The sequence below is a fragment of the Patagioenas fasciata genome, chromosome 1, assembly GCF_037038585.1.
Source record: "Patagioenas fasciata isolate bPatFas1 chromosome 1, bPatFas1.hap1, whole genome shotgun sequence".
NCBI classification, from domain to species: Eukaryota; Metazoa; Chordata; class Aves; order Columbiformes; family Columbidae; genus Patagioenas; species Patagioenas fasciata.
This window is the reverse complement of record NC_092520.1, coordinates 213,392,421-213,408,215: the sequence shown is the minus strand read 5'-3', so window position 1 is coordinate 213,408,215 and position 15,795 is coordinate 213,392,421. Positions and strand designations below refer to the sequence as shown.

At 46.2% G+C, this 15,795-nt stretch overlaps 1 protein-coding gene across 2 annotated transcripts in view; it reads right to left on the bottom strand.

The window, feature by feature from the left end:
- EXOC4 (exocyst complex component 4) overlaps positions 1-15,795 on the bottom strand; it is a 411,272-nt gene that overhangs the window by 50,963 nt on the left and 344,514 nt on the right. For both annotated transcript variants that reach the window (XM_065856603.2, XM_071803542.1), the window contains exon 14: positions 7,117-7,295. In XM_065856603.2, coding sequence (XP_065712675.1) covers positions 7,117-7,295 — 179 coding nt within the window. The remainder of the gene's footprint in view (positions 1-7,116; positions 7,296-15,795) is intronic.

Genomic DNA, 15,795 nt, shown 5'->3' with positions numbered 1-15,795 from the left:
AATGCAAATGCTCACTATTATAAGAGCCAGGCAGCAACAGAGAGCTGTGGTATTCGGTAAAAAGCTGTAGCACACACCTTTCTTTCACCCCTTTCTGCTTCCGATTGAAGTTACAGCTCACCCGAACTGCAAGTCTAGAGGGCGAAGTGCTGCCCATCAGCACAAGTGGTGATGGCATCTTCCATACATTGTCCTTTGATTTGGGGGTGAAAGCACCCCTGAATGGCTGAAAAATAACCTGCTTTGGAAGCATCCTGGATAAAGAAGTTGAGAGGCTTTTAGATACTTGAGAAGGGCCAAATTCTGACCTTGCACACCCTAAATAAATACAGATGTGTAGATGAGGTTCTTAGGGATATGAGTTAGTGTTGGGTTAATTGTTGGACTTGATGATCTTGAGGGTCTTTTCAACCAAAATTATACTACAATTCTATGATTTTATAACACCTTAAAAGCGCACGATGAGACCAAACTGGATCCTGATGGTGTTTGTAACCACGTCCAGCTGCCAGTGAAAGACTTTGCTCGTTTTGCAACATAAGGAGTGAAGCTATAACCCCTTAGATTTACTGTTGGTGTCACAGGATCACAGGATGGTTGGGGTTGAAGGGAGCTCTGGAGATCAACCAGTCCAACCCACCTGCTAATGCAGGGTCACCAGAGCAGATCCTCACTATGATTTGACTTGTCAGTATTTCTGCAATTAAATCTGGCTCCTTCACAACCCCAATTTGGAAACCACAGGATTACAGCGCGATGTGGCAGTGGGAACTGAGTGTGCCACAGAAAAATCATTGTATTCCTGGCCAAACCCTGTGACAGTAACAAACTCCACGGTGGCTTTTTGTGTGTCGCAAGGTACAATTTCAATTCCTCAGATGAGTGGTGAAAAAGAAGAGATAAGAATCCAATGGGAAAAGTCTTCTGTGGGAAGAACGAGAGGGATTTATCTCCCAGTCTACATATTGGCATCTGCATCACTTTGACATATTGACATCATTTAAATACACACGGCCACGGTCAGAGGGGGCAGAAGGTCCTGCCTGGAGCTGGGTTGTCTCCATCCCCCAAACACAGCTCATGTGAAATGGGGAGAGCTGGAAAACCACATTTTCTCAACGTTCTGTGCAAACCCCCCTCTTTGGAAAGGCGGCGTGGCATTTCCACACCTCTCATTAAACCTGCATGCAGCTGGCTTAACCAAACACAGTAATTAGCTCCGCGTCTAAATGCAAATCGGTGGAGACGCAGCTCTGGCAGTGAGCAACTGCAATTCGTGTCTGTGGAGTGACGGGTAGTGGAGAAACGGTTTCATCGCGGTATTTCTGCTGCAGCTACAGCTTTGCTCACAGCAGCAGGGCTGAGATGGCACAGGATGGAGCCAGCCCTCGGAGAAGGTCTCCTGTGTATCTCCTCTAGTACTGGGGTGTTTCCCCTACGGAATCATAGAATTATTTTGGTTGGAAAAGACCTTCAAGATCACCAAGTTGAACCATTAACCCAACACTGGCACTAATCCATGTCCCTGAGAACCTATTCTCTGCGCCTTTTAGAATCACAGAGTCACAGAATCATTTTGGTTGGATTAGATCCTTGAGATTGAGTCCAACCATAACCCTGGCACTGTGCCATGTCCCTGAGAACCTCATCTCCGTCTGTCCAACCCTCCAGGGATGGTGACTCCAGCACTGCCCTGGGCAGCCTGTTCCAATGCCCCACAGCCCTTTGGGGAAGAAATTGTTCCCACATCCAACCTCAACCTCCCCTGGCGCAACTTGAGGCCGTTTCCTCTGCTCCTGGCGCTTGTTCCTGGGGAGCAGAGCCCGATCCCCCTGGCTCCAAGCTCCTTTCAGGCAGTTCAGAGATCAGAAGGTCTCCCCTCAGCCTCGGGCAGGGTGGAGCTGCAGAGGTTAATTCCAAATAAGTACTCATATTTTTCCTCAGTTATTGAGACCTGGCCTTCCAGTTTCTGCCAGCGCAGACACAAGCTCAGTCTGACGTCTATTTGAATCTGGGTTTTGTGTAGAAGACTTTGAATCTTTGCTTTTTAAGGCGTCTTTGCTCCAGTGCCAACTTGTGAGGGACACCAGGAGACTGGGAGGAGCTGGTATTGAAAGTCAAGAGCTTTCACAACTGTCAAAGAAATCATTGGTTTAGGTCTGGTTTTAAAAATCTTATGTTTTGAGTGCTTCACGCTTTTGAAGTGCTTCTCCAAAAAAAGGGTAAGCGTGCATGTATGTGTGTGGATTTCTGATACAATAAGACGCTCACCCAATTGCACGAATCCAGCACCTGGAGTGCTACAAAACCCCAACAAAGAGCCCACAACGAAAAGTACTCTGAGTTTTCTTCAATTTCTGCCTTGATTTTAATACCTTTGTGACCTAAAGCTTTCTCTTGGGGGGCTCCTCGATGGACCTCCCTGCTTTGACTAAATACGGAGCCTCAGGATATTTGCATTTTGGGAAGAAGGTAGTAACAGAGAGGAGATGATGGATTTCTTGAGACTATTGCCTGTTTTTCTAGATAAAACTAAGGTACTAAAACAGTATTAAAAATATTCTTTGTTAAGGATGTCAAAAAGAAAAGCACATACAGAAAGTGAACATGGCACAACGAACAAACCTTCGGGGGGGTGCAAGAGTATCTACTGATTTACAAACGTGGACACCGTTACACATGCAAAAATTTTACTTTAATAAGCCACCTAGAAGAGAAAGACGATGTTTTATGTGAATTCAGTGAGAAAGCCATTTAAAACTCAATGTTTAAGCCAGTGGGTCATTAACCGCTGGCTACAAGGATGTGAAGGCACCAGATGCCAACAGCCAGATGAATGTAAAAGGGCAGCGGCAACTCGCTGAGCTGATGGCCAAACTTTCATCTTCCCACCTGCACACTGCATGCAACCGTCTTAAAAATGTAAAGATTGTCCCAACTCCTTCATCATGCATAATAATTCCTTCTTTGTTCAATATTCAGAGGGATTCAGAAGGTTGAAGCTCCACCAAGGGAAAAGTATGAGTGTGTTGTATCTGCACACGATAAGGAGAGGAAGAGGAGAGGAAACCCTGCTTCCATTTTCATATATAACCTATTTAAAATTTACTTCACTTCCTCAGTTAATTCGTCGTCTTCCAGCAACTTTAATCCTTAAATGGTTATTGTCAAAAAAAAAGAAGTTTGTATTCCCTCAAAAGACAAGAGAAAAAGAAAATGACTTTGTCATATCTGACTGGTTTGGAAAATATAAAATCCAATTCTGAAGGAGTGCAGATAAGGGAAGAGCTATGGAAGAGCCATCAGCTTAGCAAACACTAAATAATGAAGAATGCAGAGACTGCCCAGCCTGATAAAACACCCTATTAGCAAGACTGGTTTTAAATGAGTGATAATTGTGGCACATCCACAGCAAAAGGTTATTGAATTTTTATCTCTAGGAAGGGGCTTTTTGACGGCCTAACCAAAATGCCACCAACAGGTGACCCTCTTTTTAGGATTTCCCAAAATGTGACCATTTCTACCTTGTGGTTTGTGAATCTTCATTGCTACGCCTATACGTCACCCAATTGCAGACAAGGAAGCTTTGCTGGAAAAGCCACCAACTTTGTACAAGGAAGGAACACGTGGCCACCACCACCATGTAACGAACTCGATGGAGATTACGGTATTTCTCGCATTACATTAAAAATTCTGGTCCAAATCACTCACGGAATGCTTGGACGATGCCCTGAATGGGATCAAGATTTCATTTAATCTCAAGTCACTGGGACACAGAAGAGATCAAGGACAGGGACACGTGTTCTCATCATGCATTGGTCCAACATGTGGTAAGCACAGAAGATAAAGCCTAACCACTACTATCAGTTGATGAGATATTGCTCTTGTTCAAGCACAGACACATCCATGTGGCATCTAGTCCAAGGAGAAAAATAAAGCAGGAGACAGAGTTGCTTAGAGGAACATAACAAATGTCATCTGCCCAAAGTCAGCCACCAAGAAAGAGAGCCAGGTGACTAATGGTGACTTGTATATGATGAACCACAGATTCCAGTTGCATTGAACTCAAGTATTTGGGTATCACAGGGCCACGTCTTAAAGCCAGCGTTACTGATGCTGAAATGCCAAAGCTGGCTCCACTGACGGAATCATCGAATCATTTTGGTTGGAAGAGACCCTCAAGATCATCACGTCCAACCATTAACCCAACACTGGCAAGTTCACCTCTAAACTGTGTCCCTAAGAACCTCATGTCCGTCTGTCCAACCCTCCAGGGATGGTGACTCCAGCACTGCCCTGGGCAGCCTGTTCAATGCCCCACAGCCCTTTGGGGAAGAAATTGTTCCCCACATCCAACCTCAACCTCCCCTGGCGCAACTTGAGGCCGTTTCCTCTGCTCCTGGCGCTTGTTCCTGGGGAGCAGAGCCCGATCCCCCTGGCTCCAAGCTCCTTTCAGGCAGTTCAGAGATCAGAAGGTCTCCCCTCAGCTCCTGTTCTCCAGCTGAACCCCCCAGGTCCCTCTGGGGCTCAACCCTGTCTACCTATGGGGGAAGCACCCCCATATTAGAGGAGATTGCAATCTCAGTCTGACTTTTATGAGCTTCAGTGCTCAGAGGCAGAAACCCCCTTCATTTAGCTTTATTTTCAGTCAGTTATTCCCTGCCCCCGCACCGATGCTCATTAACATTCTGTGGCTTCCAGCAACGAGATGCTCAAAAATTCAGATGATCAAACCCTGACGGAAAAGAACAGAATCGCTCGTTTGACAGTTGAGCGTTACGGCATTAACATTCAATGAATCTTTGAAATAGTTAACTTTTCCCCCTCCCAGCAGAGTCCGAGCACATAAGCATCGCTCTTCTCCCGCCCAGCTGGGATGGATGGAGACACCTCATCTCGTTTTTCCCTCTTGTTATTTATTCTTCGTATTCTTCCCCAAAAGAATCACCCTCCCCGTATATCACCGTATCTTGCTGCATTTGTAAATACATCTGACTCCTTCCACCACCTCTGCCCCACGGCATCGCTTTTACTTCTCCCGCGCAGATTGCAGGCAGCTCTATTGACGTTCCATTTACGAGACGTGCTCCACCAAGTTTCATTTATAACCATGAGGTCAACAGCCTCTATCATTTTCTAACACTGCTCGCCCTTCCTTTTGTTTCAGGTACTCCTGGCATTTGTGTACAGCGCATTTCTATGAAGTTATTACAAAGGAAGATGAATTTTTACTGTCAAGTGAAATATTACACGTTGTACTTTTATGTTTATTCACTGCTGCGTGTAACGTCCTCTCAGAAGCCTGAAAGTCACGCTTATGCTCTTTTATGTTTGGAAAATATTGATTTATTAAAAAAAATCAGTTCCAACTAGAACTGAAGTTATAAATGATGTTTCTATTTTGACAACTGTTACTGTCAAGAGCACAACAGCCCCAACAGCTCTCCCAGTGACTCCAGTTCTGTGAACAAATATCTGGCTGCTGAACTTTGATAGCATTTTCCATTGGGTTTTGTTTTCTTTCTTAATAATCCCCTACAGTACCCCTGTGAGGGCACAGAAATTCTTCTTGTCACATGGGTATTGAGAACTCAAAGCATGGGTTAACAGGAATGTTAAAGCTACCTGTAGTATTTTGAGTCTTTAATTGTGAGTTGATCATATAATCTTAATTACCCTTCTGGATTCCAACAAACTGATTGCGGAGAGCTGGAGTCAAGAGGTTAAAGGTCCTGATCTAGAGCAGAGTCATAAGCCATAGGAAGGGTTGCCAGTCAACCAGAGATGATGTCCTGTCAAGGGACAATTATTTTAACTTCCATTTTATTACCACCAGCAAATTTCCCCCATCACTTTGCAGAAAATAAAGTTGAGGTGATTTTCCATGCAAAATTCCCACAAGAGCTCAGAAGATCCACCTGTTCCTCTGTGGGTACTTTACCCCAGGACTCTGCTCCATGTTTATGTGACAAACTGCAGAAATTCCGTGTATCCTCACTACATCCCCATGTATCCTGGGATCCCACCAAGCTGTCCAGCATTTTTTACACACTATTTATTTCTGCAGACCTTTTCTCCTCCTTTGCTTTTCATCTACAGCATCGTGTAGACACCTCCTTCCACACTCCAGGCTGCTGCATTTGATATAACCCTTTGTCAACAAGGGATGCTCAATATTTGTAAAACACCCAGTATTTTATTCAGGGGATCTAGGGCAATGTGAAGTGCTCTAACAAATTCATGGCCACCTCCTAAGGGGTCAACCTGTGATGAAGAAGAACTATTGGGAACGTCTTGGTAGGGAGGTGAGACCCCGGTCCTAGGAGAAGCTTCACCCCACGTCAGCTGAGCTGTAGGTGACTCCTCGTGAGTAAATAACAGTGGAAAAGCACCGGTGGAAAGCGGCAGAGCTGGGATCTGTTTATGCCGAGCAACACTTTCGGGGCCGAGCCACAACCCTGCTCTGAAGGTGACCCCACGCAGTCATCGCCAATGACAAAAACAAGAAGAAAATTAACACTAATCATGCCTCCAGTACTCTCCAGACAGAGAAAAATCACTGTTCCCTGAGGGAAGGAGCAAAAGCTGAAGCACAAAGAAGTGAAACGCTCTCACAAAGGTATTGTGGGCAATGCGTGACAGCCATGAGCAGAAGTGGTGTCTTCAGGCTCCTCCCAGCACCTTGGTTCACCAAGGGTTGGCTTCTACCTTCGCCAGCTGAGCATTAGTGCTCGGCACGTTATGGCACTCCTCATTAAAAGTGGTTTAATTTCCTTAATGAATTTATAATACACATATAGTTTTAAATATTCAGAGACCTAGTTATGCTTTAAAGAATATTAAACCTGTCTCAGCACTGTGCAATGTCATTAGCAGGGACTGCTGAACGCTCAACCTTTCAGAACTTATGCTAGAAGGGATGCTCTTGGCACCCTCATGTGGTAACCACCATGGTCCAAGCAGATGTCACCCCACAGCATTCACTAAGAATAAAGAGATGGAGCTTCTCCGCCTTCTTGGACATAAAACCGCTTTGAAATCAAGAAGAAAAGATGCCCACTCCTGCCAAAACCACGTATTTATGTTGGTTTCCATTTCTTAGACAAAAGTACTTACTCTGGCTGGCTGAGAGGCTGGAGAAAGCAGTCTTGGTGCGGCCTGCCAACCACTCCAGGCTCTCATGCATGTTGGCCAAGGCCTTCAGGTCGCTGACGTCCCGCAGGATCTCCTGTTGAGGGATGAGTTTATCTCCCAGGTTGCCAATGAGAACTTCGGACTCTTTGCCGAAAGCAGCCCTGAAACACAAACCAAAGGTACCCTCAGAAATGCAGCACAGGACGTGAAGGGAGAGACACCAGTTACATCACCAAGAAGGTCACACCAGCCAACGTAAAAGTGTAAGTTGGAGAATGACTTATTAGAGAGCAGCATAAGGGAAACACTCTTTAATTCTCCAACCAGATGGGGATATTACAAGCAAATCCTGTAGATTCTGAAGGGCTACGTCTTGTAGTTTCTGAAGGGATATGTCTCAGAGTTCCTAAAGGGTCAAATAAGTGTAGAGTCTTACATCTGGGTAGGAACAACCCCAGGTTCCAGTGTAAGTTGGGGAATGACCTATTAGAGAGCAGTGTAGGGGAAAGGGACCTGGGGGTCCTGGGGACAGCAGGGTGACCATGAGCCAGCACTGGGCCCTTGTGGCCAGGAAGGCCAATGGTACCTGGGGTGGGTTAGAAGGGGGTGGTCAGTAGGTCAGAGAGGTTCTCCTGCCCCTCTGCTCTGCCCTGGGGAGACCACACCTGGAATATTGTGTCCAGTTGTGGCCCCTCAGCTCCAGAAGGACAGGGCCTGGCGAAAAATGCCGACCAAGAACAAAGGAGTTTATTCCACAAAAAGCTGAAAAAAGTTATTTCAAGGTGTGTAACTGGTCACTCCGCTGTCGCGCTCCATCTTTTACATTCACATTTACCTTTCCCAATTCTTGTCTCCACAAAGAGCTTGTTTGGTTATCTCCGAGAACTGTTTGCATGGCAAATACTCCCATCGCTTTTGCAGGTAAAGGAGAAGACTCCAGCATGACTTTGTGTGTAAAGTGATGGAGAAAATCAGGACACGGTTCCCACGTCTAATTACAAAAGCTCCTGGATGAAACCAAGTGCATTTCACTGCAAAAGACTCTAAGTGACGGCACATTTACCAGGGTCCTTAGTACATCCTTCCCTGCATTAGCTGCTCTTTTTGTTATGAATTTGCATTTCACTTTCATTCAACTTTGCAAATCTCCACTTCCCGTCATTAGCTCTTTTATGAACTTACAATGAGGAATCATGCTGCTGAGCATAATAGCTGCAACGAGCTGCAGCAAAATAATCCCATCAGTGGCGTTTTATACACGATCTAAGCAGTTTTAGTGCCATCAACTCCCTGGATTTGTGGGACTTCACTGTCACTTGAGGAAAAAAAAAAAATCAGAACAACCCTAAAATGGGTCTAAATTGCTCAATTGTATTCACTAAAGGCAAAAAGTAAAAATAGCCCTGATTAAAAAAATCTCTTTGAGGGTTTTCTGCTGCTTGACAATAAAAAATATGCTGCCTTAGGCTGTTTATGGCTTGGGAGAAATCCTTGTGTGCTGGACGTGGTTGAGGACCAGGACAGGAGCATCTCCAGCTCCAGTGGACTGCGGCTGTGGCGATTCAGCTGTTCGTCCTCAACACAGGATGGGGTTAATTTTGACCCGCTTGGGCTATCAGAAGTATATTAAATACTTTCTGAACTTCAGAAAAGCACTTTACAAGCTTCCCTGACTGACACTGGAAGCTGTGCTGCCATCCAGAGACCTGGACAGGCTGGAGAGCTGGGAAGGGAAAAATTTAATGAAATAGAACAAGGGCAAGTGTAGAGTCTGGAATCTGGGCAGGAACAACCCCAGGTTCCAGTGTAAGTTGGGGAATGACCTATTAGAGAGCAGTGTGGGGGAAAGGGAGCTGGGGGTCCTGGGGACAGCAGGGTGAGCATGAGCCAGCACTGGGCCCTTGTGGCCAGGAAGCCAATGGTACCTGGGGTGGGTTAGAAGGGGGTGGTCAGTAGGTCAGAGAGGTTCTCCTGCCCCTCTGCTCTGCCCTGGGGAGACCACACCTGGAATATTGTGTCCAGTTGTGGCCCCTCAGCTCCAGAAGGACAGGAACTGCTGCAGAGAGTCCAGCGCAGGGCAACAAAGATGCTGAAGGGAGTGGAGCATCTCCCGTGTGAGGAAAGGCTGAGGGAGCTGGGGCTCTGGAGCTGGAGGAGACTGAGGGGTGACCTCATTCATGTTTACAGATATAGAAAGGGTGGATGGAGGATGGAGCCAGGCTCTTCTTGGTGACAACCAATGGTAGGACAAGGGGTAATGGGTACAAACTGGAACACAAGAGATTCCACTTAAATTTGAGAAGAAATTTCTTCCCAGTGAGGGTGTCAGAGCCTGGCCCAGGCTGCCCAGGGAGGTTGTGGAGTCTCCTTCTCTGCAGACATTCAAACCCGCCTGGACACCTTCCTGTGGAACCTCAGCTGGGTGTTCCTGCTCCATGGGGGGATTGCACTGGATGAGCTTTCCAGGTCCCTTCAACCCCTGACATTCTGGGATTCTGTGGTATTTCTGAGTCACAAGAGGCTACGAAACTTTGGGGAGTGAGGACAGCTGAGCGACTCCTCCAACATTCAAATCAGGGACGGAAGGTTGAATCGGGTGTACAAGCTCGTAGGTAGGGCTGACCATTTATTTATTCGCTAACGCATATTCATCCCTTCAAGTAAAACACGTTATTGACTTCTGCAGTGAACATGGAACACCTCCCTTAGCTCTGCCCACCTACAAACACTCAGATACCCCCGCCCAGGGAGCAGAAGACACTTCATGGACACATTTTCCCCTCCAACCAAATCACTTCCATTGACTTAGTCTGTCAAATCCCACTGGCAACTGCATCCGTCACTCAGAAAAATAAGAAAGAAAACATTTGGTGAATATCTACCTTCATTACCATGGCTTTCCAATACAAAATGGTGTAGAAAAAGCGCTTCTTTTGGGACCACAACTTGAGAGCTGTTAAATGAGGAGTCACTATCGCAATTAGAAATCTGGCTTTATCACAGGGACACCTCTTCCGCCTTCCCACACGCAAAGAGAATGGGTTTGGCGCCGCTTTGGGTGGGTGGCCTGTGCATGAATAATACACTGGTTGGGAAAAATCCATATCATACAAAGCATCTCCAATTTTTACTCCCGTGAGGAATACAAATAAGGATTTATATGGCAAGTTATAAGTGTTGCTGGGAAAATGAGGTTCTGCCACTCGCTTTAAAACAACCCCAGAAGTTTGTATAAAAAGGACAGCAAATATATTTAATGGTTTTCTTGAATGCACGTCGTCCTTGACTGTAGAAAGCCCAATTCATTTATGCGCACAAACTGGAACAACCTTCCGCAAGGTAAATCCCTTTGAGGAGATAACTTTGTTGTGGTGGAGTCCTGTGCTTTCCATTTAAACCTGCTGGTAGCAAATCTTCGCTAGTGTTCTGAGAGAATACTCACTACATACATTTCTTCGCCTTTATTACATTTTCAAGGCTAGACACTTGTAAAAACCCAAATCAGCTGAATATCCAACCTTAACTCCACTCTTCTGAATACCCGCATTCAAATAGCATCTTCAGGTCTTTGATTCCCGTAGTTTCTCAGCCAATACTTGTCATATTTATATCTGTAAATGTGTATCTAAGACACAGCCGCACACACACAGATCTGCAACCACCCTCTGCATTTAATTTATGAGTTTTTGATGGTTCAATGTTGGCCCTTTGGTTTGAATTGCCACAATTTTGAAAATCCAAATCCCATCCTACCTTACCCATGAAATTCGCTTTGGAATTCGCCAAAGCTTCTGAGAACAATAAAAGACCCCAAATAAAAGCACCCGAAGATGGAAATGCCCAGCTGTGGAGATGATTTATTTCAGAAAGCCAGAAAAGCTCATAACCAAGCGGTTCATAACGGAGTGTTGTACAGATCTGTAACAAAAAGCAGTGCTCCTGTGATTAATTCAGCTGCGCACGCACCCATGTGCAAGATGGAGATTGATATTGCGCATCAACTATGCTGCGATTAAAGCAAATTCAAGTGGCTTTCTTCACTGTTTCTTTGTGGGAGATCCCTCTTCCTTACACCGATATCTGACGCTGATGCCGCATCGCCCTTTATGCACAATTCCCAAGGGATTTGTGCACCATGCAACAGGGTTCACTCTTAAATCTGAAGCCAGAGCAAGCTGGTTGCGCTAGGTTAATCCTCAGATTAACTAAGCACCATCTTCATTTCTGTTTGTTTTTTGCTTTCCAAACGCAGTGACCGGGTGGCTTTAGATCTCAAGGATACTGTATAGGACGCACAGCGCATCCTTGGCAAGGATGGAGAGGGCTTGGTGTCCTGGTTCCCCAAAAAAGTCTTCTGCAGGCAAACCAGCCTCTCCCTCTTCTCCTCCAGCAACCAAGAGCAACAGTGATGCTTTTAAGGGATGAACTGTTAAGAAAATTAATAAAATTAAACATCCTATTGAGCTAAACTGCCTGGGAACAGATGGACTGATGACAACAGAGGAGTCTTCCCCTCATCTGTATTTCAGTAGAGGACGGGAACTCATACATGAGGGAAGAAAGGCCAGGGAAGAGCATGAGTGATAAATCAAGATGACCTGCGTTACATTTAAGGAGCTCCGACCGTGCCAGAGCAGGGCTGAAAAGCAGCCAAGTGTCCACATCAATACGGCAGAACGAGGAAGGAGGTCTCTGATGTACCCTTGGCAGCAGCTTTACGTTCATTTACCGCTCCTCTCCCTTTTCTCTGCCAAGAAATTAGTGTCAATTATCCCTTTGGCAAATAGCGCTGAGGAAGAAGCTCGCTGGGAAGGGGTCGCAGCTAAAGCAGTGGGTCGAGCTGTGGCTGTAGGGCAAGTACCCTGGAAACAGAGTAAAAGAGATATTTCTAAATATCTATGAAAGTGTGAAGAGGATAAAGACGCAAGTGCTCTAGGAAGATTAGTGCTTTGTCACAGTGTTGTACCAGAACCGCATTAAACTGAACATCTGTGAAAACGTTAGTGAAAACTATGACTGGGTCAAAAGCTTGCCATACAATAACTCAATATACTACCTAATATAAGGCACCTAAACTATATATATAGTATATTATATATACAGTCTCAAAACATGATACACATTATAATGACAAGATTATAATGATAGGATTGACACTGGTTTTATTCCACCTTCACAGCTCCTTTCCGATCAGGAGAGTTTTCTGTGTATTTACACCATACAGAAACTTCTACAACCCACTTGTTTTCTATTCCTGCCCTTGAGACGCAGTCAGCCCAGAGACCACGGTTAGAAACTGTACATACAAACTACCCACAGAGATTTCCCCTTGATTAATTCAAAGAAATTCCCATTATGTTCTTATTTATGAAGAAAGAGAGAAAAAGTGGTTTGTCCGTCTTGCACCGGAATTTGTTTAACAAACATCACACAAAGAATCACACAGGATGTCAGGGGTTGGAAGGGACCTGGAAAGCTCATCCATTGCAATCCCCCCATGGAGCAGGAACACCCAGCTGAGGTTCCACAGGAAGGGGTCCAGGCGGGTTTGAATGTCTGCAGAGAAGGAGACTCCACAACCTCCCTGGGCAGCCTGGGCCAGGCTCTGACACCCTCACCAGGAAGAATTTCTTCACAAATTTAAGTGGAACCTCCTGTGTTTCGGTTTGAACCCATTACCTCTTGTCCTATCATTGGCTGTCATCGAGAAGAGCCTGGCTCCATCCTCCTGACACTCACCCTTTCTATATCTGTAAACATGAATGAGGTCACCCCTCAGTCTCCTCTTCTCCAGCTCCAGAGCCCCAGCTCCCTCAGCCTTTCCTCACACGGGAGATGCTCCACTCCCTTCAGCATCTTTGTTGCCCTGCGCTGGACTCTCTCCAGCAGTTCCCTGTCCTTCTGGAGCTGAGGGGCCACAACTGGACACAATATTCCAGGTGTGGTCTCCCCAGGGCAGAGCAGAGGGGCAGGAGAACCTCTCTGACCTACTGACCACCCCCTTCTAACCCACCCCAGGTACCATTGGCTTCCTGGCCACAAGGGCCCAGTGCTGGCTCATGCTCACCCTGCTGTCCCCAGGACCCCCAGCTCCCTTTCCCCTACACTGCTCTCTAAACATAACAAACAAATAACCCATGTGGGCTTTTTCTGCAAAGGGAAGCCCTCTAAAACTATTTGTTGCCACAAAACCAATAAAACTCAGCCCAGCCATTGTCCTGCAGAAAATGCTGTTTAAATTGCTTCAAAAATTCAGCACCTGAAGGGATTTTAAAAATTCAGCACGAGCACGTTTTTTGCAGCGCATCCAAACGGCATCGGAGTCCTGATGAAAAGACGCTGCAAAGGATCCTTGGCGGATATAAATTCACCCCGCCAAATAAGGTGTTCGGTTTGAAAGGACCGAATATCTAGCCCATCCTAAAAATGACCCGGATTCGAGGGGTTTTGGGGTTTGCGAAGCCTCGACAACAATTTGTGCGTCTCTAAGAGGCAGCAGCGCGATCGCCGGCAGCTCCAAATTTCCGCTGAGAGGTCGCAACTCTGTCAAAAACCAGACATTGCTAATTGACAGTTTTAAGCTGTAACAGCACACGCCGGCTTCTCGCTTAAATTTATTTGAATATTCTAGTCTTGTTAAGTTTTTATTATTCGATTTATCACAGCAGACAAGGAAGTGTCTTGGAGTATATTGTGTAGCTCTAATGATGTGATTTCGTGATAGAGTCACACAGAATCACAGAATGGACTGGGTTGGAAAAGACCTCAGAGATCATCAAGTCCAACCCTTGGTCCAACTCCCGTCCATTACCAGATCATGGCACTAAGTGCCATGGCCAATCTCAGTTTAAAAACCTCCAGGGCCGGTGAGTCCAGCACCTCCCTGGGCAGCCATTCCAATGCTGACCACTCTCTCTGCACAGAATTGCTTTCTAATCTCCAGCCTCAATTTCCCCTGACAGAGTTGAAGCCCATGCCCCCTTGTCCTATTGCTGAGTGCCTGGGAGAAGAGCCCAATCCCCCCTGGCTAGAACTGCCCTTCAGGTCGTTCTAGAGAGTGCTGAGCTCACCTCTAAGCCTCCTCTGCTCCAGACTGAACAAGCCCAGCTCCCTCAGCCTCTCCCCATAGGGCTTGTGTTCCAGTCCCTTCCCCAGTCTTGTTGCTCTTCTCTGGACCCGCTCCAGCACTTCAATCTCTTTCCTGAGCTGAGGGGCCCAGAACTGAACACAACACTCCAGGTGTGGCCTCCCCAATGCAGAGTACAGGGGAAGGATCACTGCCCTTGTCCTGCTGACCACGCTATTCCTGATACAGGACAGGACACCATTGGCCTTCTTGGCCACCTGGGCACACTGTTGGCTCCTGTTGAGCTTCCTGTCCATGAGTCCCCCCAGGTCCCTTTCTGCCTGACTGCTCTCCAGCCACTCTGTGCCAGCCCGGAGCGCTGCAGGGGGTTGTTGTGGCCAAATCGCAGGACCCGGCACTTGGCCTTGTTGAACTTCATCCCATCGGAATCAGCCCATTTTTCCAGTCTATCCAGATCCCTCTGCAGAGCCCTCCTGCCTTCCAGCAGCTCCACACTCCCTCCCAATTTGGTGTCAGCAGCAAATTTGCTGATGATGGTCTCAATCCCCTCATCTTGCTGAAGTAGGAGCTGTTATTAAATCTTCGTGGAAAAACTGAATTTCCATGTTTCTGCTTTGCCTTCCCTCTCAATCCCTGCAATAGAGTTCAGGTGTACGCACATTACCCCCTAAAAAAGTACATTGGAAGAGCTGGGTATGGATGCACTCATTTCAATAGACAGTGCAATTTGTAGGATTAATGAATTCAAAGCTGGGAGATTCTTCCTGGATTCTGGTTTAGAATATACATAATCCTCAAAAAAGCTCCAAATCCAGCCCAAATCCTCCCAAACTTCTTTGCCTTCACAAGACAAGCAAAGAAGAAAACTTCTGGGATGCCCTGTGAAGATCCAGGTGCTCAATCTATTTAACACCTCTCAGATGAGACTCTTATAGCAACAGGATTTAGTCTCAGTTGTGCTCCTGATGATGCACATTTATCCCACAGGATCCAAAAAAAAGACATCTAGAAACTCATTTCATATAAAGGAGTAGACTGTCGTCAAATGGAAACAACCCACAGCCATGGTGTGCTCAGATTCATAGTGCCAGTAGAGGGGAAAAAAGGTCTACAGTCTGCTGCCAACCCTGCAAAATCATCCTTTCACCCTCTAAAATACTGTGAATATAAGAAATAGAGCCTGAGAAATTAGAGAGGGAGACATTTTATTCTTGAGAATAAAAGAAAGAAGGGAAGAGAGATGGAAAAGCTACAATTGAGAACGGGAGGGAGAGCTAAGAGGTAAAGAAAAGCCTTCCAAAAAACATCAAGGTTTTGGGAAAGGAGAAACACTAAGACAGCAAAATAGAATAAAAATAATGGAAAGCTCTGGACGCAACACTATGAAAAACACCCATCAGACAGCGGATGGAGCACACTGAGGTTTAGCTTTTGATGACAACCTCGGCCTGTGAGAGGTGGAACAAGGGCAGACCACCCTGCCCCAAGGCAGGACCTGAACTCCACGGCTCTGCCTCAGCACCAAGAGAACTCAAGGGTCCATCACAAATTGTCCCAGCTTGTTCCCGACTGGG